Source organism: Rissa tridactyla, chromosome 1 (assembly GCF_028500815.1).
Source record: "Rissa tridactyla isolate bRisTri1 chromosome 1, bRisTri1.patW.cur.20221130, whole genome shotgun sequence".
NCBI lineage: Eukaryota > Metazoa > Chordata > Aves > Charadriiformes > Laridae > Rissa > Rissa tridactyla.
In genome coordinates this window covers 76,371,777-76,393,459 of record NC_071466.1, presented here as the reverse complement: position 1 = coordinate 76,393,459, position 21,683 = coordinate 76,371,777, and the positions used below count along the sequence as shown (strand labels likewise).

Sequence of the window (21,683 nt, the reverse complement as noted above, 5' to 3'; positions counted from 1 at the left end):
GTAGCTGTTAATTATCTCTCGTAAGCTGAATTATCTCTCGTAAACACACCAGCAAAAAACACTGAAGCTTGTTTTCTTGATAGGACTTAAAAGATTTTCTCTGTGTCAGTATGTATTGTTTATGCTCTACCTCAATTATGTCTGTAAATATATGTGCGTTCGTAAATGTGTGCATTGTGGAGAAAATCCTTTCTTCAGAAAGTTCAGTATTTTGGGGGAAAAGTGTCAGTCTGTGACTTCTAACTGGAAAAAGTAGGACGGTGGTAAACGTGGGTATGGCACAAGTAATTGCCAGGCACTTACCACCTTGGTAGCAACCCCTCCCCTCAGGCTGATCGTCAGCAGGACGGCAAGTGGATTTACAGCTGTGTAGCCTTTCTAGAGAAAGACCGTTGTGGGAGAGGTGATTTAAGGTTGTGGGCAGCAGACATGAGAGCAGATCTGGCTGGGGGTGCTGGGGAGAGAGCCCAGCTCTCCGAGCCTTCCTGGCTGGGAGGTGGTGGTCCTTGCTCCCAGGGATGGCTGGGAGCAGAGCTTGTGCCCTGGTGCCACATCCTTTCCCAAAATTTTCTGTATCTGTTTTCATCCTGCCAGACCCCTGCTCCTGCTGGCAGAGACCCAAATGGGGCATCAGTGCCACAGCCCAGTGAGGCCCTGAGCTGAGGGAGGGCTCTTGAGGTGGAAATCCCTTCATAGCTAAATGAGTTGTTTGCTGAGTGCTCCCTGTTTGGGACTCACCCAGGTGTGGATTTGCAACCCTCCAAGTCAGGCAGCAAGGTCCTTCTTAAACTCTTCTCACTAACCAGAGAGAACTGAAGGTGAATGTGGTGGCCCTTCAGTTTGGTGGTTGCTCTGTGGTTCTGTGGGTGGGGGTGTGGGTGGGTGTGGGTGTGGCTGGGACAGGTGCCCTGGCATAGGCACAGCTTAAAGTGAATGTCCTGTGCAAGAGGGGAGGTTCTAACTGCTAACTTTGATAAAGCTTTTCTTATTTCAAGTAATTGGGTAACACATGAGGAACTGATGCTTCTGTTCTTGCTTTCATTGCGAGGTAAATGCCAGGGCAGCAGGCTCTGGTGCCCCCCTTTCCCTGGGTTGTGAGTGCTCCTGGTTTACAAAGCAGTTACTTGTGGAGTGAAATTGCATGATTTCTCCATGTTTGGACCAGATGTTGGGAGATTTCCTCAGCTTAATGGTGTGTCTCCTAAAAAGCCTCTCACAGGGCTGGTTTCTGCAGGTCTGCTTTTCAGGAATGTTGGTCAATAGGTAGTAGAATGACCAAGCAACTTTTTAAAGCCAAGGATTACTAATTTGGAGCAAAAAAAAATGCCATTCCCCTTCTCCTCCTTCCACCAAAAGACATCTGAAGACTTCAGACAGCGTGTAGACTTATGCTTGTTAGATGACATTCCCTACAAATGATTAGCAGGGTTGAGTCTCAGTAATGTTCTTATGAATGAATACAATAGTAAATATAAGAAAAAAAAAAAAATAAATGGCAGTCTTCATTTTAGAAACAAATACTCAGATTTCAAAACCAGCGCTGTGGTTTTATTGTTAGGAAATGAGTCCCAAGAGTTGACATGCTAAGTAGCACATCCAGTTGTGTAAGTGGTACAAAGAGCTTTCAGAGATGCTTGCCTTTATGCACTACAGGTATGCAAGAGATTTGTTTCCAGGGTCTAGATAAAAATATGGTGTTGCTGTGTGTCACTTTAAAATACTTTAATTCTGGTAGGGACATGGACACTTTGTTGGCAGGAAATAAAAATGCTATAGACCTGAACTTGATTTGTAGTCTTCTTTCAATATAGCTCTAATTATTTTAAGTGGATTCACTGACCTATATTAAATCAATGAGGACAGTGCACTGAATTATATGTTTTGGATGTAAAGTTCAGGTAAACTATCATGACACATTGCTCAAGATAGATGTGGATGCTTATCAGGTGATACCAGAAGTAAAGCTTTTGATGAATTTTCACTGAAACTGCATATTTTCATATATAGTATAACAAATGAAAGTATAAAATGTTATAGATGATGAACTCATTTAGAGGAAAAAGAAAGCTGAAGAAACTAAAAGCTAGTTGCTTATTTCCTTTTTCTCCTTCACCCTGTCCTATAGTATTTCCTTAATTTTTTTTAAGAGAACTATTAAACTATAACTTGCTTCTTGTCTGATTCTCCCCTTCCTCCATGAAATGCATGTGGTGGTACATTTTTTTTTTTATAACAGCTTCTGAAGACACTCTTTTTTTTAATACTCTAATTTTGCAAAAAATTGTACATTACTTTTGAACTGTGTTGGATATGAAGAAAAAATCTGCTTTTAAGCATGAATAAGTACAAATTTGCCTAAAATATCTTCAAACCTATTTTTCAGATAAAGCAGCATACATTTTTTGCTTCAGTGAAAGTTGAGGGACTTCTATTGCTGATTTTGGTAAATACTTTCAGGTAGAGGGAAGGAGTAGGAATGACAGCACGCAGCCTCTGTTTTGAAGAGTCATTATTATTGAAGCCTTTGTTCATGTTTTAAACGTAAAATTTAAGTCAGTGCCAAAGTCAGAGTTTCACCTGCAGGTTTGCATTGAAAAAACCTGCTGGGTATAATTAATGCCTGCCACGGCATTGGGGGCTTATGCTGTAAGATGGAGATGGATGTGTAATGTGGAGGCACTATGGAAGGGAGATTTGGGGGGCTGCTGCTGGGCTGGCCCAGAAGTGGCGAGACTGACCCTGGAGCGACCATGTCTGGCACTGGGCTCAGGAAGAGAGTGCTATCCTCACCTCCCCTGAGAAAACAATGTTTTCTTCTTTATTTCTCCCCAGTCTTGTGAGATGAAAGTACAGCTCAAGAACTCACATGCTTAAATAAAGAGTTTGCCTAAGGCTGAGGGGTTGCATTATTGCTTAGATTGAAAGACGCCAGACTCTTGTCTTTCCATCTTTGTGGCTCATCTCCTTCACCTGTGATGTGACAGACTGGTGCTCAGCCCAACATCCACTGCTCCTTTCAGCATATGCACACAGGTGTGCCCTTTTTGATTAAAGTAACCGTATTCCCCCCCACCCCAAACATAAAGGACAACCAACTAAACCCATGTTGAATAGGCATGTGGTAGCAGTCTTTCTGCAGCCTGAATAGTGCTGTGTCTGAGCGATGCCAGGCTAACTCCATGTGCACATGCTTTCTCCTCTTCTTTCTGGGGTGGCTATTGGTCTTGCTTCTTCCTTCCTTGTTCTCTGCAGAATCCTTACACTGTGAATCTTACCTTTGCTAAGAAATAAGAGAGCTTTTCACAACTGCTGAACATGCCATAAGTGCTGTGCCGCAGTGCTGAACTTAAGTCTTGCCCAAAGCAATGCCATGGAGCATTGCTTCAGAACACACCCATGCAGCAGCAGGAAGAATCAGAAACACAAGTATGGAAGAAATGTGCCTTGAGGACAGCTGCAGGAGATGACAGCAGCAGTGCTGCAAAACAAGAAGGTTAAACAACAGGGGAGGGGAGGAGTGGACTGGGTGAGAGGAGAACAACATGAAAAAGAGAAGGGGAGGGAGTTAGTCAACAAGCAGTAAGAAGAAAGAACTGGAAGTTGAAGGACAAGCAAAATGTAAGTTGCAGTTGGTGCAACTCAGAGATGTAATATCAGGGAATGTTAAAGGGGTGAGGCAAATAAGTGTAGCAAAACAGATCTCAGCACACCTAATTTGGAATGAGACAACAGTTAAATCTTTAACTTCATTCCAGCCTGGAGAGAGGCCAAACGTTGCAAAAGGGGTTTTAGTATGTATATAAATTTAGGATTAATACTTTTTTCCATGTTCACTCAGAACTAACTCAGCTCTGTAAGAATTAATTAGTAAATCAGCACAAAACCCCTCAGCCATCTAGCCCCACCAATAGATGATTTTATATTGGCAATTTATATGTTGGGGTTCAGGCTTAGATACACAGATAAAACAAACCAAGCAAAACCCCTCTGTGCATTTTTCTTGTAGCACAAGTGCCATTGCAGAGGGGGTTGCATGCTGCAGACCAAGGTGCAGTGACAGCCCATGCCATCCTTGGGGTGCCTTTGGGGCAAACTTTGCAGGGTTAGGCTTCTCCCATATAACTGTAATGGATTCTCAAATAAAACAAGCGGGGATGAGCAGAATCAGCTTCCCATTTTTGAAGTGTGTGCATCGCACTACGCTTGAGATTCCTGCATGGGGATAGCACTTGACGCTGCATTTTACCATCAGGAAGTCGCATCTCTCCTCCAAAGCTTCAGGATGTGGAATGGTACTGCACATGCATAGCACTAGCCGGGCTGCCCATCAGCGTACCTGGTGATTGCTAGCTGCATTGTCCATGCATTTCTGCTGGCTGCTAACACAGCAGGAAAAGATAAACCCACTCTTGTGCTGACTTGCTCGCAAGAATATAGTGACTCCAGCCTTGTGCTGTGATACAGGAGTGCTAGGCTTACATGCTGTTCTCTAATTGTGGGAGAGTTTTCCTACTGATGCTTTAAAAGGGAGTATGTAGTAGACCTGTACCTGGTGGCAGGCATCAAGAAAGGCGATTCTGTCCTACCGTGGCTCACCAGTCTTGGTGTAGGCTTTGTCCAAAGAGCCTGAGAGTTTCCGTTCGTAACCTGTTGTGACAAAAGGCCTTCCTGTCATTGGGAATGTGCTTGAATTCATCCAGGACATTGGAAGGGAACACCTATAGTTACTTGACAAGCGTGACCGCTTGTCATCTGAGTGCTGGTGGTCAGTGTGTCAGCGAGCCATTTCAGCTACATGACAGCATCATTAGGAGCGGTGTCTTCCTGACCTTGATTATCTTGTGGGAGGGAGGAACAGTACTGACTCATGAAAGCGTGGCTTTTAGGTTTCATAAATGGCGCTGCCATTGCTTACTGAAGTATCCAATACTGCACAGAATTTGGTTTTCGAGGCGGGTGTATCACTGAGCGCTTGAACCTTGGTTGCACAGTTATAGCGTAGGTATTGCTTGCGTAAATAGACAGGGATTGCCGGTCGTGATGTTTCCCTGCAGGGGACAGAAGCTGGACAGGTAGCAGTGTAGGCTGCTTTAACGAAGAAGGTTGCCTGAAAAATTCACATATGACTGAATGCAAAGAGCTTTTAGTTTGGGAAGTTGAGTTTTTCTAAAAAAAAAAAAAAAAAAAAAAGAATTTTCTGCCCTTTAGCCTTACATTTTCCCCCAAATCTGTGTCTGCTCTTGGAAGCCTGCTTCCTCCCCTGCACTCCTCCAGTGGCAAGACAAAGCAGTTAAATGTGAGCCACATGGCCCCATAGGAGTCTAATACCAAATTAATTGTTTCTATTCTATGGCCATTCTTCTGAGACTTGCTATGGTGCTGGGATAATTCAGTGCCGGAATTTTTGTTTTCTCTTTTTCTCTTCTTGAGCCTTTTTTAATTCCAGTCGCAGATGTATTTTTGAAAGCTTAGCAGTATGTAGATCTGTTGCACAAAGGACTGTCAGCTGCTGTTTGCTTTCTCCTGTCTTTTACTTCAATCAGGCTGGCCAGTAAATGATGTGAAAAGCATTTTTCTTTGCTCCTTCAGTTTATGCAAATCTGTTGCTTAGGAACGGAGAGGAGCTCCAGTCCCGAAAGGAACATCTTACGCTGATCCCCCTGGCAAAAAGGCGGATTGTGCTGTCCAGAGCATGGAAAAAGCATTCAAACGGAGAAGATCCAGCACATCGCTGTTCTCTGAAGCACTTTAGTTATCAGTCTGTTAAAATGTTTTCTGCTCACTTTGAATTGATAGGTATGCAGTTAAATGGCTGAGGCTTTTGAAGTTTAATTAAAATAGAACTAAAAGGGATTTTTTGAGAGAGATCTTGGAGGCTTGAAAGAAAAGTGAATATTATAGTAATCACTGTGCTGTTCTTGGAAGAGAAAATCCATTCCTTTTGTTAACTCTTCCCTTCACAAGGGTCTTTTGTGATCAGTTTATGGTTTAACTTGACTAGGAACATTACACAGAATATTGAATCAAATTTTCTTCATAGAAAAATGATTTAATTGATTTTCTGCACGCCAGTAACATAGAAGAATGGCACAATGGAACAGAAGAAACCTGAAAATGTTGTGTTGCTATAGGGATAAAACTTAACTTCTGCTGCTGTGCAGACCCAGCCTGTTCCTGTGGGAATGTTGTCATTAGTTCCCATGGGTTCACCGAGATTGGACCTATAGACCCCGGTTCAGCAGGCCATTCAAGCATCTCTTTAAATTTATCTCTCTTTTAATTTCTCTCCTTCTGTGTATGGACTATAGAATGCCTTTGTTCTGCCTTTTTGAAGGATATGCTTCTCTTCTCCCTCTTTAACTGCTATACATAGAGTTTTCCTGATTCTCATCATGGTGTTCTGTCCTGTAAAGTAGGGTAAGCTTTGCTTTATTTATTTATTTATTTATTTATGCCTGTTTTAAAAAGACAAAACAACTCATGTGGATGCATATTTCAATTTATGGATTGCACAGCAATTGTAATCTTCAGTATCCATGCCAGGCTTGAGATTTTGTTTTAATTTAAGATTCAAAGATGCTTTTGCAGACATAGGAAAGAAGAGAGGCAATGTCAAAGGAAGTGCTGTTTAAAGTGCAGACAGACTTCCTCTTTGTCTTATTTTGAGCCTGGGAACATGTACTAGCACTTGGAGATCAAATGCATCTATTTAAAAGCAAAATGAAAAAAATGTGTCCAGTGGACTGCAAAAAGGCACAGGACATCCCTTCCCAACACCTGTTTTCAGTCAAATGAAACAGTGTTCTCATCTGCAAAGTCATAAAATATTCTAAAATTTCTGTAATCCAGCAGATCTTTGTTAGTCGTTTAAACTCCACCTTAATTATCTCACTCCTTGGCATGATCCTTCGCCATTTTTTTGGATATGAAAGTATTTTTTCCACTTACAAATTTCAGTGTTTGAGATCTTTTTGGGTTACGTAGAGCATGGTCTTAGCAAAACCAATTCCCTGAACATCCCAAAACACCTCTGCTTTCTTGGGCTGTATTCTCACACTAATATTAGTGTGTGTTTTATTGGTGTTGGATTCAAGAGCTTACATTGTACCAGGTGCACCTGTGGCCCGTTCTGTGCAGCAGGAGGTGGGGACTGCCGCAGCATCTCTTCTTGTCCCACTTGTGCGGTTGCACTACCACATTGCTGAACATACTGTGGGAACTTCTCCCGCAGTGGTGGAAGAGAGAGAAACAGGTCAGGCTTTGCTGATCCCAACTTGGAGCCTGTCCTGCGGCCCCCGGCTGCCAGCTGCAGCCCCAAACTGCTGACCCAGCCTTTTGTGACCTGGGGGGCCCCAACCTCTCCTCTCGAGCGGTGGGAACTTGCCCTGCAGTTATGGTGGCTGTAGGATATGTTTTTCCTGAACTGTGTTCAGGCCGTTTGAAGTGTAACTATCTGCATTTTGAATAGATTCATGCTTCTTTTAAACATCAGGTTTTCTTGGAGCTTGTGGTTAAACGACTGAAAAGATAAGCTTTTGAGAATTTCTTAATTTTGTTTTTTCTGAGATGTGATACTTGTGTCCAAGAATGGTGAAGTAAATGAGTCCCTGTGGTCTGACTTGTACAGTTTGTAAAAATGAAGAGTTTATGATAATTTCAGTGCTCTCTTTTGTATCTGAATGGTGACTTTGTTTTATGCTTTGTTCCAGGAAAAGCACTTGCACTGTCTATGTTGGGCTCTTGTGCTTCTCTGTGCTCCCTGTTGCTTTTCATTAATTACGGAGGGAGGTTAGCCAGTGGTGCTACTTCCCTGTCTCTTCCCACCTTGATATTCAGCGTGGCTCAACTCTTTACCCATTTAGCTCTTCCTACCTGCCCAGCCAAGTGTTGCTGGAGGTACCGGTGTGTGTGTTTGGGGCAGGGAGGGAGGGGTTCGGTCAAAAGAGAAGGCAGCGGTAGGTGGGCTGCTCTGAAGAGGATGGGATTTGCCCCATCAGGAGCAAAACTCAGGAGAGGTTTGCTCTGCTGCGGCTGCTGTGGGGACAGCCTAGGCAGCTGGTGGTTCGTTCAGGAGCAGATGGGATGTGTCTCATTTTTCAGCACCCATTTTCAGAGTCCATCCAAAAAGTGAGATTGAACGAGTGGAGGGAAGTTTTTCATCCATTGCTTTTTCATCTACCACTACTAGCATGCTGCAGCACTTTATGCCAGGGTGGCTTGAGGACCCAACTGAACACAGCTGAACAGTAAACACTTGTTTACTCTCAGACTATTGGGGACATTCTGGTAATTGGGCTGAAGTTAAGCTGAAGAAGGTGCAGATCTTTTATGTCATTGTCTTATTCATACTTTTTTTTTTATTGGAGGTTAATGATAAAAGGAAATCATCATCCATGAACAGCTGAGCCGTTGCTTAAATGAGGTGAGCCTTTGCTCACCTTATCAGCTTGAGTGCCCTCAGCGGCGAGGTTGGCTGCTGTGCCTCCATATGCGATATCAGTGCTGGGGAGAGGTTCGTTCCCTCTCTGTGGCATTGCCTGCTCACTCCTCAGGTCTTCCCCTTGCCGTGATATCAGCTAAACCCTTCTTTTGTTTTCCATTAAAGTTTACCTTCCAGGGCACGAGATGAGCGTGTGGTAGCAATAGACCTAGTTGTGTCCATCGCCTGATCTTTCCGGTGTGCAGCAGTATGGCAAAAGATGTGCTGTAAGGCGCTGACAGTAAAAACCACCTGGAAATTACCCCCCGCCATGTTTCAAGTGCTGGCTTACAGCTCTACCAGTTGTGCGAGGATAAATCCTTAAAGATTTCAAGGTGTGGGTGCTTAGGCGTTCTCAGGTTGTTGAAGCTTTGAATGAGTGATGCAAAAGCTAAAATGCCTGTCAGCTATGGGATTTAGATTTTAATTATTTTTGTTTATTTGAGGGAAGTTTAGTATTGTTACTCCTTTTTTCAAAAAGGAGAGCAAGGATTGCCATAAAGTGAATGCCTCTGCTTGCTATGTAATGGTCTAAATCAGTGTCTTTTGAAGAAAATTTGCTTTTGCTGTAGCTTGATACTCTACTTTTTTTTTTCTTTTTTGACCAAAGGACTGAATTGTACTATTTCTCTGTTTTCTGTGGGAATGGTCACTTGACAATCTCAGTCCAAGGAATAATGCCAGTTTGCAAGTAATTTAAATGGCATATGTACTTGTACCTATCCAAGGAATTCCTTCTTATTCTTTATCTATGTATTTTCAGGATACTCAATATAGCTTTCTATTTTTTAAAATGTTCTGTGATGACATGATACCATCCCTGTTATCTCCTGATCTTGTCTAACACAGCCGTTGAATTTCATCTGATAATTTTTATGGTGAAAGGCTTTATTTTTCACCTGTAAGTAGATATTATCAAACCCAGTTATTTGAGGTTGAACTTGTATGTTGGAATCTACATCTTTTTAAAGCTCAGCTGGGTAGATTCTTAAGGCCGTTGGAGGCTGGTTTTGGGGAAGTCTTGGCCAAATGATTGTGGCAGAAGCTAAAGAGGAACTGCGTGGTAATTTCTACATTTATAACAAGGTCTCAAGAAGCCTACAGTTACCTAAGTTCATTTGCTTTAGCTGCATTTATTTTTTTAAAACTTGGTTGCTAGTTACAAGTTGGATTGTTTGTGCCGTTGCTGAACACGTGTAAGAACTATCTCCTATCATCAAGCATCATTTTCCTGTTTTAGCTATTTATAGACTGAGTGCCTGAGTTGCCTTTTGATCTTCTTTTTGATAAATAATTTGACCTGCTTATCTCTGCCACTGGAAGAAATCTTAAAAACTCAAAGTTTTTTTTGTATCTACTTAATTCCCTAGAATTTGGGGGAATTTTTTTAAACTTTGATCTTGAGAGATGAATGGCGTTACAGCAGTCCTTTTTCTCTCAGAGATTCTGAAGTTAATGCTCTTTTCTCTACTTTTTGCTCTCTCAGTCAGTACCTTCTGTTTTATTATTTCTTCTGGTCACTTTTTAATTTTTTTTTCCAAAAGACTTTTTGCCATAATTTGCCCTGTTCATATTTTTTTTTACAAATAGTCTGAAACCTCAGGAGGCCTAAAAGAGCAAGGCTGAGAGGTGCATGCTGGGTGTTTTCTAATATGCTTGGAATTAAGAATATAGATTTTTTGCAAAGACTTCAACATTATTCTGTAAGGAAGGAGATGTGAGAACAGTGTTTTTACTAGGATTGACCTCCTCTTGTCTAAATACGAGAGCAATGTTGTGAGCAGAGAACTGCATAACACGCAGTTGCACAGCTTTGAACAACAGTACAGAATTATGACATTTTAAAAAGAGTGGCAAATCTTTTGTCTGAGTATATTTAAATAATAAGCCAGCTCTGAAGCTAAATCAAAATGTAAACAACGCTTAAGAGACTTTGAGGTCTGGTGCCTTTTTTTTTATTTTGCTTTTCTTGTGGACAACGTGATAGAGGTGGCGCAGTGAGCTTCTCTGCAGCCCAAGCTCTTCTGAGCAGCGTCAGGCTCACTCAATGCTCACCTCCTTTGGAACCAAAGAAAAGGAGAATGTCTTAATTTTAGCTAGCCAGTGGCCTGCATTAACTAACATACTCAAAAGTTTCCCTAAAAACCCTGTGATTGATACCTCTGATCCTTGGACACGGTGGGACTTGGCATCGTAAGGCTGAAGCTAGTCTGTGCAGGAGACAAGGATTTTCTTGATTTGAAATCCAAAAAAAGGAGCTGAGAATCAGCACAGATGCTGCTGTCTCCTGCTTAGAAAGCTGGGTGTGCTCATCAAACACCAAAATTTAGCAAAACAGCATGCTGGCATATGTGATTCTCTGTGCTGGAGAGAGGATGTCAGATAATGAATGGTATTTAATTAAGTTGTGTACATCCAGGAAAATGTGTTCTTGGAGTGCATTTTGACTTTACTGCTGTAATGACGTGTCCTGGTACAAAGATAACAAAAAGAAAAGGAGGATTATTTCAGAAATAATTCTTATACGTCTTCTACCTGAGAAAATCCATCCTGGAAAATCTCAGGTAGGTTCAAAGCTGAAACGTTGTAGAATTTAGTAAGAAAGTTCTTCTCACAGCTTGGGTAAATTTACTAGTATAACTATAATTATCAGTATGACTACAGCATTTTAATCTGTTCTCATTTAGCTAAACTCCTAATCAGAGTGCAGCTTCTGAATTTTTTAAGTAGGTCTTTGAAGTTTCTGATGTTCTCTGCCAAAAAGGAGTCTGTTAAAGTATTAGCTCTCCAGCCCAGTAATTTCACCTGTAAGAACTCATAATGAAATGACTCTTAAGGAGACAAAACTATCTAATTTTCTGTCTTTGGAATTTTAGTTTTCTTAAATTAATTTTTATGAGACTTAGGAGGAAAAAAAAATCTGGTTTTGCCAGCCCTCCATCGTTGTACACTAGAAACAGACATCTTTTGGAGCTGGTTTTACTAACAACAGCAGCAGAAAAGAAAGGGGGAAAAACCCCCAGACTTCAAGGAAATCTTTTCTGTCCTGGTCCCAGGGCTTCCACATCAGGCGCGGATGTGGCAAGGACCTTGTGGTGGTGTCACCTGGCTGTGGGACATTGTCTTCCGGCTAACACGGTGTGAGCGTGGCCAAGCTCCGGCTGTTTCACCACTGCCGCTGTTGTCAAACCTCGGCTGCTCACTTCTTGGGGCAGAGGGGAAGGGTGAATCATGCCCTCACAACATTTGCAAATGTCTTAAAGCTGGGCAGGAAGGAGATGCTTCCTCTTTCACGTCTTGTGAGGTACAAGGGTGAAAAAGCTGGAGAACAGGAGCATTGAACTTGGCCAATGAAACACCGAGCATGTGTATCCCTTTGGCAAAATTACAAAGTGGAACTGTCAGCGAGCAACCTTGAAACAAGAAGGCTTTTGTAACAGTCTGTGCCCAATTGCTTATGTTTTCCTGGTTTGAAAAATGCTGATCTGTCTCTGGGAAATCATGCCGAAGGGCTTGGAGAAATGCACCTTCCCCTGTTTCTCTTCACAACCCAGAGGGCAGCGGGGAGCTTTTGTTTCTTAGCTTGTGCGTCTGGCCTGGCAACAGGGGTTTTCCAGACTTGTGCTATTGAGTAGATAGCAGTTTAAGTGAGATGGGATTTTGGTTTTGCTTATGCTTTGGTTTCTATTTTTAAATTTTTTTCCAAGTATTTAAAAAAAAAAATCCACAGATATTTTAATGTCTGATAGTCTGAATTTAGAAAGCTGATGCTGGAGGATTGCACTCCTGTGCAATTGTAAATATTGAGGCCAAAAGCGTGCAGGTGTGCTTTCTGAAATAGCACGTAAGGGGATTAAGGGCTTCTGGTGATGAGGAGACACAAGTCAGGACCCGGCTTTTGTGAATGCCCAGCTCTCTTCTGCAGCAGGGATCTGAGTCATTGATGGACCATGTTTTGGGAATGTGTGGATTGGGGAGAGGGTGTTGACACTTTCCTTGCACTCAGTGACTGCTCCCCTTTATGCGAATAGGTGCAGTAATTTTTGGTGTAGAATGGGCAGCCATTTTTAGCTATGGTTTTTGGAGCATGGGTAGAGCAGTTTTTTGTAGCATGCCCCTGTTGCTCTTGCTTGGAGCTGCCTAGTGGCTGTGTGCCTGTCCTGGGCTGCAGCAGGGGAGAGGACTATGGGGCCCTTTGGTCCCACCGTCGACATGTCCCACAGTAGCCACACAGCCAGGTGATTCTCTTTGCTGGAGAGGCTAGAAGGAAGAAAAGTTACAAGTTGGAAGGAGCCTCTCAGTTAAACTAATTCAAGTAATGTGTTGTGTTATTTCCTTTTTTCGCTAAAGCTTGATCTATAGATACTCAGACCAAAAATTAAAATATTATTTATTTGAAATGACTTATTGGCAACTCTCTTCCATTTTCTCTAGGATAAAACTGTTGAGTGTCTGACCTCTTCACAGGACTTTTGCTCACACGTAGAATTTTTTTGGCATTTGTTTATTTATTGAAGGGAGGACTCTGTGTTTTGCTGCTCTCTAATTTGAGAATAACTGTGGTTCTTGTGAAGGAGTTTGAGATGGGTGTAAGCAGGTGCTGGGCAAGCGTCCCGGAGCAGGTCTGCCAGCTAGCACTCCTGTCAGTCCAGTCCTTCCTCATTTTTTGGCAGGGATCATAAATTGCACATTATGGGTGTTTATTTATTTATTTTAACAAAACCGGATATGCTCAGGCTTGAAGAAGGGTTTGGGCTGGGGTTTCAAGAAGCAAAAGGACCCTGCACCATTTTGATGGTGGTTGTTTGAAGTTGTTGGTGAGCTCTCTCCATACCTGGTACGTCAAGCTTTGTGGCGATGGCTTGGGATGCAGGGTTGCTCTCTGAAGGTAGATGGATAATCACTTCTGGCTACTTCCTTCCCTTTGCTTTGGGTTTTGGTTCTTTTTTGTCAGCTGAGCTTCTTCTTGGTGGTAAAGCTGTTGTTTTGTGGGGCTTTCCCCAGGAAACCATAATTAGGTAAGAGAAAGTGAGGAGGTTTTTCTGCCAGGCCACTACAAGTGCAGCAAATGGTGGGATTGCCAGCCTGTCCTGGGAATCTGATGGTGAGCTATCAGCAAAGCTGCGGCGAGATCTGCTCATCTTCCCCTGCACGTGGGGATGGCACGGCTCCGTGGGGGTGACATGTGCTAGGCAGGGTCCTGCTCCTCCAGAGTGCAGTGCTTGGTCTTCCTGCCCTCCTGGTTAGAGCCAAGGGCAGTGCTTGACTCCTCCTTTCACAGTAGGTGCATTGTTTTACTCTGGTAAATGTGGGAAAATAACTTGCAAAGCCCTATAGAAAAAAAGAGACAGCTTGATTAGAGGTGTTACCTTAAAAATGAGCATTTTTTTACTTCACCGAGGAAGATGAGTAGATCATTATACAAAAGGGGATGATTGAGTTGTACTATTCCATGCTTTCTTCCTAAAATTTCTTCTTGTTGCCGTTCTTGATTCAAATCTTCCATGCAGTGGCAGCAGTTAGAGGTTTATGGAGATCATAGAAGCATAGAATAGTTTGGGTTGGAAGGGACCTTTAAAGATCATCTAGTCCAAACTCCCCTGCAATGAGCAGGGACACCTCCCACTAGATCAGGTTGCTCAGAGCCCCATCCAGCCTGGCCTTGAATGTTTCCAGGGATGGGGCATCTACCACCTCTCTGGGCAACCTGTTCCAGTGTTTCACTGCCCAGTTTTTGTAAAAAATTTCTTCCTTCTCTCTAGTGTAAATCTACCCTCTTTTAGTTTAAAGCGATTACACCTTGTCCTATGGCAACAGGTCCTGCTAAAAAGTTTGTCCCCATCTTCCCAGGCTGGATGGGGCTTTGAGCAACCTAGTCTAGTGGGTGGTGTCCCTACCCATGGAAGGGGGGTTGAAACAAGATGATCTTTAAGGTCCCTTCCAACCCAAACCATTCTATGATTCTAGGCCCCCTTTAAGTACTGAAAGGCTGCTATAAGGTCTCCCTGGAGCCTTCTCTTCTCCAGGCTGAACAACCCCAACTCTCTCAACCTGTCTTCACAGCAGAGGTGTTCTATCCCTCTGATCATTTTTGTGGCCCTCCTCTGGACGTGCTCCAACAGGTCCATGTCTTTCCTGTGCTGAGGACTCCAGAGCTGGACACAGTACTCCAGGTGGGGTCTCACCAGAGCAGACTAGAGGGGCAGAATCACCTCCCTCGACCTGCTGGACACGCTTTTTTTGATGCAGTCCAGGATACCGCTGGCTTTCTGGGCTGTGAGCACACGTTGCCAGCTCATGTCCAGGTTTTCATCCATGAGTACTCCCAGGTCCTCCTTCTCAGGGCTGCTCTCAATCCCTCCATCCCCCAGCCTGTATTCATACTGGGGGCTGCCCTGACCCAGGTGCAGGATCTTGCACTTGACCTTGTTGAATTTCATGAGGTTCAGAGTGGCCCACTCCTCAAGCCTGTCCAGGTCCCTCTGGATGGCATCCCATTCCTCAGGTGTGTCAGTCGCACCACTCAGCTTGGTGTTGTCTGCAAACTTGCTGAGGGTGCGCTCAATGCCACTGTCTATGTCATTGGTGAAGATACTGTACAGTACTAGTCCCAATATGGACCCCTGAGGGACACCACTTGTCACTGATCTCCATCTGGACATTGAGCTGTTGACCACTACCCTCTGGATGTGACCATCCACCAAACAGTCTGCTCATCAAATCCATATCTCTGCAATTTAGAGAGGAGGATGTTGTTGGGAACCATGTCAAAGGCCTTACAGAAGTCCAGATAGACGACATCTGTAGCTCTCCCCTTGTCCACTGATGCAGTCACTCCATTGTAGAAAGCCACTAGGTTGGTCAGGCAGGACTTCCCCCTGGTGAAGCCATGCTGGCAGTCTCAAATCACCTCCCTGTCCTCCATGTGCCTTAGCATAGCTTCTAGGAGGATCCATTCCATGATCTTCCTGGGGCAGAGGTGAGGTTAACAGGTTGGTAGTTCCTGGGCTCCTCCTCTCTACCCTTTTTAAAAATGGTTGCAATGTTTCCCTTTTTCCAGTCACTGGGGACTTCACCTGACTGCCATGACTTTTCAAATGTCATGGAGAGTGGTTTGGCAACTACATTAGCCAGTTCCCTCAGGACTCTGGAACGCATCCCATAGGCTTATGTATGTTCAGGTTCCTCAGGTGGTCACAAACCTGATCTTTTCTTACAGTGGGAGGGACTTTCCTCTCCCAGTGCCTGCCTTGTGGTCCATCCACTCGAGAGGTGTGGGGAGAGAGGTTGCCAGCGAAGACTGAGGCAAAAACGTTGTTGAGTACCTCAGCCTTCTCCTTGTCCATTGTTACCAATTTGCCAGTCTTGCTTATCAAGGGGGGGATACCCTTTCTTTGACCTTCTTGTGTGGGGGTGTGTGTGTGTACACTTTCTTTGACCTTTGGCATGACCCTGAGGGGTTTTGTGCTTCTCATGACTTTCTACTCAAAGAGGATCTGGATGTCCTAGAACATGAAACAGTGGAGACTGCCAGCACCTTGTGACAGCCAGGTCTCCTGAAGATGGGCTGGTAGTATCCTTATCTGTAGATAAGGGTTTGAAGAGTCGTCGGCCCAAAACTGAATCCTTACAGGAAAGTTTTATACCTGTGCTTGTTACTGGATTTTTCTGTGTTTATTGTAACGGAAGCAGACCACAGAATAACTTTGCCTCTAGTTTAACCAGAGAAGGTTACATAGCAGTCTTCCTTTCTTTACTGTGTGTTAGATAGATGTCACCCTTTCCTCTATTTTTTGTGTATTTCTGGTGCGTGTCCATGGGGGAAGAGGAACATTTCTCAACTCATAAAAGTAAGGAGGAGGATGTTAGTCCTAAAAGTCTTTTTTGAACTTGTGTACTAAAACCAGATGGGTTTCAGTTTGACTGTTTCCCTTCTGTTATTGTTGAAGGGAAACTGCACATTTCCCACAACATAAGTTGCTCCTTGCTCTGCATATTACTCATTTGTTTTCTGTGGGTATAATAACATATATGTATGTGTGTATACATATCTATATGTACGCATGTATTTTTTAACCAGGTGCAAAATGACTGCTCAAGTAACACTGGAGGATGCTTTGTCCAATGTGGATCTCCTGGAAGAGTTACCATTGCCAGATCAGCAACCGTGTATTGAACCCCCGCCATCATCTTTGCTTTACCAGGTGTGTTGTCCTTGCAGAATTTTTCCATTCCCCATTGCTGTTAAGAAAAAAAGTATGTGCTTTTAAAAAAAAACAAAAAACGATCAAACCAAAGTGTGTTTAATTTGCAATATATATATTTTTTTTTCCCCTACCAAGCATTAAATTCTACATTTTGCTTTCTCTGCAGCCAAACTTCAACACTAATTTTGAAGACAGAAATGCATTTGTCACTGGCATTGCAAGATACATTGAGCAAGCTACTGTCCATTCTAGCATGGTAAGTAGATGTTCAGATGTGTACTTTTGTGTTAACTTGGAGTAAAAGGAGAGGAACATATCTTCTTGCATTTCATTGTAAGAATTGTGATCACAGAAAACCAGAAACCAGGTAACCTACAACACTTCCAGGAGGCAGTGAGATGAAAAAGTGTATGGCTTTTCTTTTTTTCATACATGTACTTCTTGATAATTTTTAAATGGTCTTTCTTCTTGATCAGACAGTGTTGCTTAAAAGTCTCTTGCTTTCATTGTGCATTTTTCCATTATTCTGAGGTGAATTGGTTGTATTGACAGCTAACTGCTGTAACTTGAGTGAAATATTACCTTCCATCCTCCCAAATATCCACTACTTCTCTGTCAGTTTACTGGTGTTGAAGGGTTTTGTTGGCTTCCTCACTGTGGAGTGTGTATGTTGGTCATTTGTTGGCATGTTTTTGTTAAGGTAGTCTGTGGTTTTTAACAGTTCCACAGTATAAGATAAGACTTCATATTAGTAACTCCATCCATCTCTGATGGTGGTGCTGCAGGAAGTTGCAGGCTGCAAGCACTGGTCTGTACTGAACTTGTCGTTGTTTCATGCACTCTTGGAAAATAAGGAATGATATGTCTTGTAATTCTAGAAGCCAGTTCAGAAAGAGTTGAATGAGCAGCTTAAGCACCTGATTACATGCTACTGAAAATTATGTAAATTTACACCAATCTACTCTTAAAATTATCTGACAACTCCTTAGCCTGTTTTGATTGTTTGGAGATGTAGGCCCTCTCCTTTGACATGTAAAAAAGGATATTGCTCTGCATGTGCTGACTCTTTCATCCTTGACCATTCCACCTGCAGTACCGGAGTTTAAAAAGAAAAACAAATATTCCCCCTCCCCCCCCCCCCATCTCAGATTAGCATTTTTATTTCTAGATTGCGGTGTCTTTAGTTTTGGGAAGAAAGAACGACACAAAAAAAAATATGATCTGAGGAGGTCATTTTTGTCATTAGGTAGGCATAATTGCTGCAGTTGTTGATTGGTGATCTGGTAGGTGTTTGTTGGCTTAACGGTATGAAGATGATGATGTGAATTCTCTCAGAATTAGGTTGGGTGCTAAAACAGATGACTGAGAATAAATGAAATTTTTTGTAGCTGTTGGGTTATAGCTAAGCTGGACATCAGTAACTGGTCAGGTCTAATACATATAATATGCCAGATGAGGCTATGAATTATGGTAATATTATTTTACATACATACAGTATGATGTATCATTCAGCTTGCAATATATTTGTGTTTGTACATATACATTCTGATAAGAGAAATAGGTTTGTTTGGACAAGGTTTTGGAATGATGTTAAGACCAGTGGATTTAACCCTTTGTATTACAATGCTTAATTATGCCCAGTGTCTTTCTTACAGAATGAAATGCTAGAAGAGGGTCAGGAATACGCAGTCATGTTATACACATGGAGAAGCTGCTCAAGAGCCATTCCTCAGGTAAAGGATGCAAATTAAACTGTTGTGCATTTTGTGAACTTCTGTCTTGCTGTCGTCTTCTTGACTCATGAATAGGCAAGCTGGGCATGCCATAGTGTCTTTTAGCACTTGGGGTCTAGTTGGTCTCTTTTTAAAGTTAAAACATTTAAGTTTCTAGACATCCTAGGTAGTAATTTTCTGAATGTCAGAGCTATGCAGTGTTTTATTGACCTGTATGCAAATTAAGACCCTGTGAATAGGTGAGAAGTCCATAGGCAGCCTCAGGTGTCTGGGAATGGTTGTATAGGGGTGGGGTGGGAAGAATATTAAGATGCATCAGAAAACTGAAGAATATTATAGCCACAATCTGACACCTGCCTGATTTATAAGGAGTTTGTAATGCAGTTATTTTTGTACTGAAATGCAAGGAAGGATTATCCTGTGGTTTAAATATTTAGATTGGAAATCAGGTAATCTGTTTTAATTTCTGGTTTTGGCCCTATTTTAGCATATGACTTTCAGCAAGTGACTTAATAAGGTGGAAAGAATATTGTCCTAACGATACAGAGGTGTTTGAACACTAAATTATTTGCCGTGAGATTTTCTCTCTATTTGTAACAGAGAGAAAAATCTTAGAATTTTTTTTTTAAACACATACAATCTTAGAAGACTAGCATAAAATTGCCAAAACCGGCAATTTATGCCTTAAGTTTGTCTCTTTAGGATGATAATATGTTTTCTCAAGTTGTCATTGGGGATCTTAGTTTCTGAGGCTTTATCAGGAAAAGTTCCAAGTGTAATATCTCTTTAATTGTCCTCAGGTCAAGTGCAATGAGCAGCCTAACAGAGTAGAAATTTATGAGAAAACTGTGGAAGTTCTGGAGCCAGAAGTCACAAAACTGATGAATTTTATGTATTTTCAGGTAAATGGAATGGAAACAAATTTGTCAGTAGGCTTGTATTTTTATATTCCTGTTTTGTATGCTTGATATTGTGTGCTCAGATACCTAACCTAGTCATTATACTTGGAAAAAAAAACACTAACGCATATTGTCTCACAGAAGGGCAGAATTTGTAATGCCTATCTTAAAAACTTCAGGCGATCTCCATTAAGACTTTCAGCATAAAATCAAAGATAACTGCATATGGTCCCTAGGTAGCACATGGGGACAGTTCTGGCACTTTAGGAAGAAAGGAAATAGAAAAATAATATGTTTCACATGTATATATAAAAGCGTCTTGGCACAGAAACCATTTGTTGGGGAGTGAGGGATCCACAAGTCTGGACACCAGAGCAGCAGGTGCAACTTTGCTATGGAAATTCATAACTGAGGCAAGCTCACCCAGTTGTCGTGACCCGCCAGCCACCCAAGCTACACGGGGCACTGGAGAAAAGCAGTCTGTCTTGCTTTCTCCTCCCATGCTGGCAGCTTGCCATTTGAATATCAATGGACTGAGGATGTTTCCAGGCATTAATCGGTGGGAGCCAGAGCAGCTAGAGCCCCCAAGCACACCGGAAGAGGAGACTGAATGAAATGCAACATTTCCTGTCCTCTTCCCCAACTGGCGGATCTTACTGACTACCAACAATCTCCTTTTGTTTAAGGAGATTAGTGCTCTAAGCTCAGAACAGGTTCCTCTTTACATTCGAAGTTGCTGTGTTTTTTTGTACTTGTAATCTTTATCTCAGATGGCCCTGATGTGCTCTTGGACATAAGCCCTCAAATAAACATGTGGCAGGATGATTTTGCAAGTTGGCACGTACTGCTATTAATCAGTGTGCTGTGGGGTATTTTGTTTTAAGAGAATATACCTACAATCTGCCTCTTAATGCATGTACGCTCTCTCACTGAAGAAGATGAAATCACTTTTTTCAAAGGGATTTTCAACTTTTATGACTTCAATTTGCAAAGAATAACTTTGCCCCTTGTGCCAGGCAAGCTCTGTGGCAAAAATCACTGGTGACGCTTGTAGCACACAGCAAGTACACAGAGGTGGAGCTGGAAAGTCTGTGCTGACGCCTTGTTAGCTTTGCATGCTTTAAACATTTTTCTGCTTCAGTGGCACTTTTCATTGGACTGGCTCCAGTTACACGATTAAACTTTTTTCCTGGAAATCTCATGGCTTTTATTCCTTATTTCTTCTCTTTTTTACCCCATTAGAGAAATGCGATTGAACGATTTTGTGGGGAGGTGAGACGCTTGTGCCACGCAGAAAGGAGGAAGGATTTCGTGTCTGAAGCATATCTGATCACGCTGGGCAAATTCATCAACATGTTTGCGGTATTGGATGAGTTGAAAAATATGAAGTGCAGCGTGAAGAATGACCATTCAGCCTACAAGCGGTAAGTGGCAAGGAGCAAGAGGAGCCGGGTTTCTGCTGCCAGGATACAGGCCTCCCCACGAGGTGGCAGCAGTTGCTCTTTTTCTGACAGCTTTCTCTTCAAAAGTAGTCTCTTCATGTGTGGGACAGATTACCTTGAGATTAGGGATGCAGTGTACACTAAATGTAATGAGTATATTTAGCTCAATAAAGCTTTTCTTTTTAAGTTTGAGAGGAAACTGGCTTTCTGGTTGCTTCTGGCACTTCGCTTCTGTTCTGTCCTATCATGTCGTATCCTGTCCTAGGCATCCACTTTTGACATTTGTAGATGAGAGTTGTTACGCTTGTTCTTAAGACATTTCAGCTTTGCCATTCAAGGTGGTTGTGATCACAGGTGTAGCAGAGAGGAGAGGAGGGTGGGATATCAGTGGCCAAGTTTTGTGCTTGAGCTGCCAGATGGTATTGGGTGTCTTTCGTCGAACACGGTGGTCAGAGCAGCAGGGGAAGCTAGTCTGTGCCAGCTGTAGCATCTGTGGTCTTTCATAAAAACTATTCAGGCAATGACTAGCCAATTTGATCTGTGCTGCTTCCACTTACATGAGATTTCATTTCTACCTTTACCAGTAGTTACCTTTTGTAGTTGTTGTTGTGCCTGGAGACCTGTTAAACTTACTTGGTTTGCGTGTTTTTCTTCTTTGGAGACATGCTTCTGGAGGACAAACTCTGTTTTCTGGCAGGCTGACTTTTCCTGAGTTGTTGCATGGCTTGGGTCTACAGAGCCACTGCTGCCCGCATCAGTTGAGAGATATCCCAATGGTTTTTGTGTTGGGTTGGATTGAGTCTTTTAACTAAGGTGCAGTGGGAATTTGGGATTAATTAAGTCCATATCTCTCTTATAGTGAACTCTCACCTGTATTTTCAGCTGTTTGCCTAAATCTTCCCTTTATGTTTTATGAAACAGGC

General features: G+C 42.5%; 1 protein-coding gene across 2 annotated transcripts in view; it reads left to right on the top strand.

Annotated features, from left to right (window-relative positions):
- CYFIP1 (cytoplasmic FMR1 interacting protein 1) overlaps positions 1-21,683 on the top strand; it is an 87,388-nt gene that overhangs the window by 4,240 nt on the left and 61,465 nt on the right. For both annotated transcript variants that reach the window (XM_054190453.1, XM_054190443.1), the window contains exons 2-6: positions 16,560-16,683; positions 16,853-16,942; positions 18,342-18,419; positions 19,220-19,321; positions 20,561-20,742. In XM_054190453.1, the coding sequence (XP_054046428.1) occupies positions 16,567-16,683; positions 16,853-16,942; positions 18,342-18,419; positions 19,220-19,321; positions 20,561-20,742 (569 nt within the window). In that variant the 5' untranslated portion in view covers positions 16,560-16,566. The remainder of the gene's footprint in view (positions 1-16,559; positions 16,684-16,852; positions 16,943-18,341; positions 18,420-19,219; positions 19,322-20,560; positions 20,743-21,683) is intronic.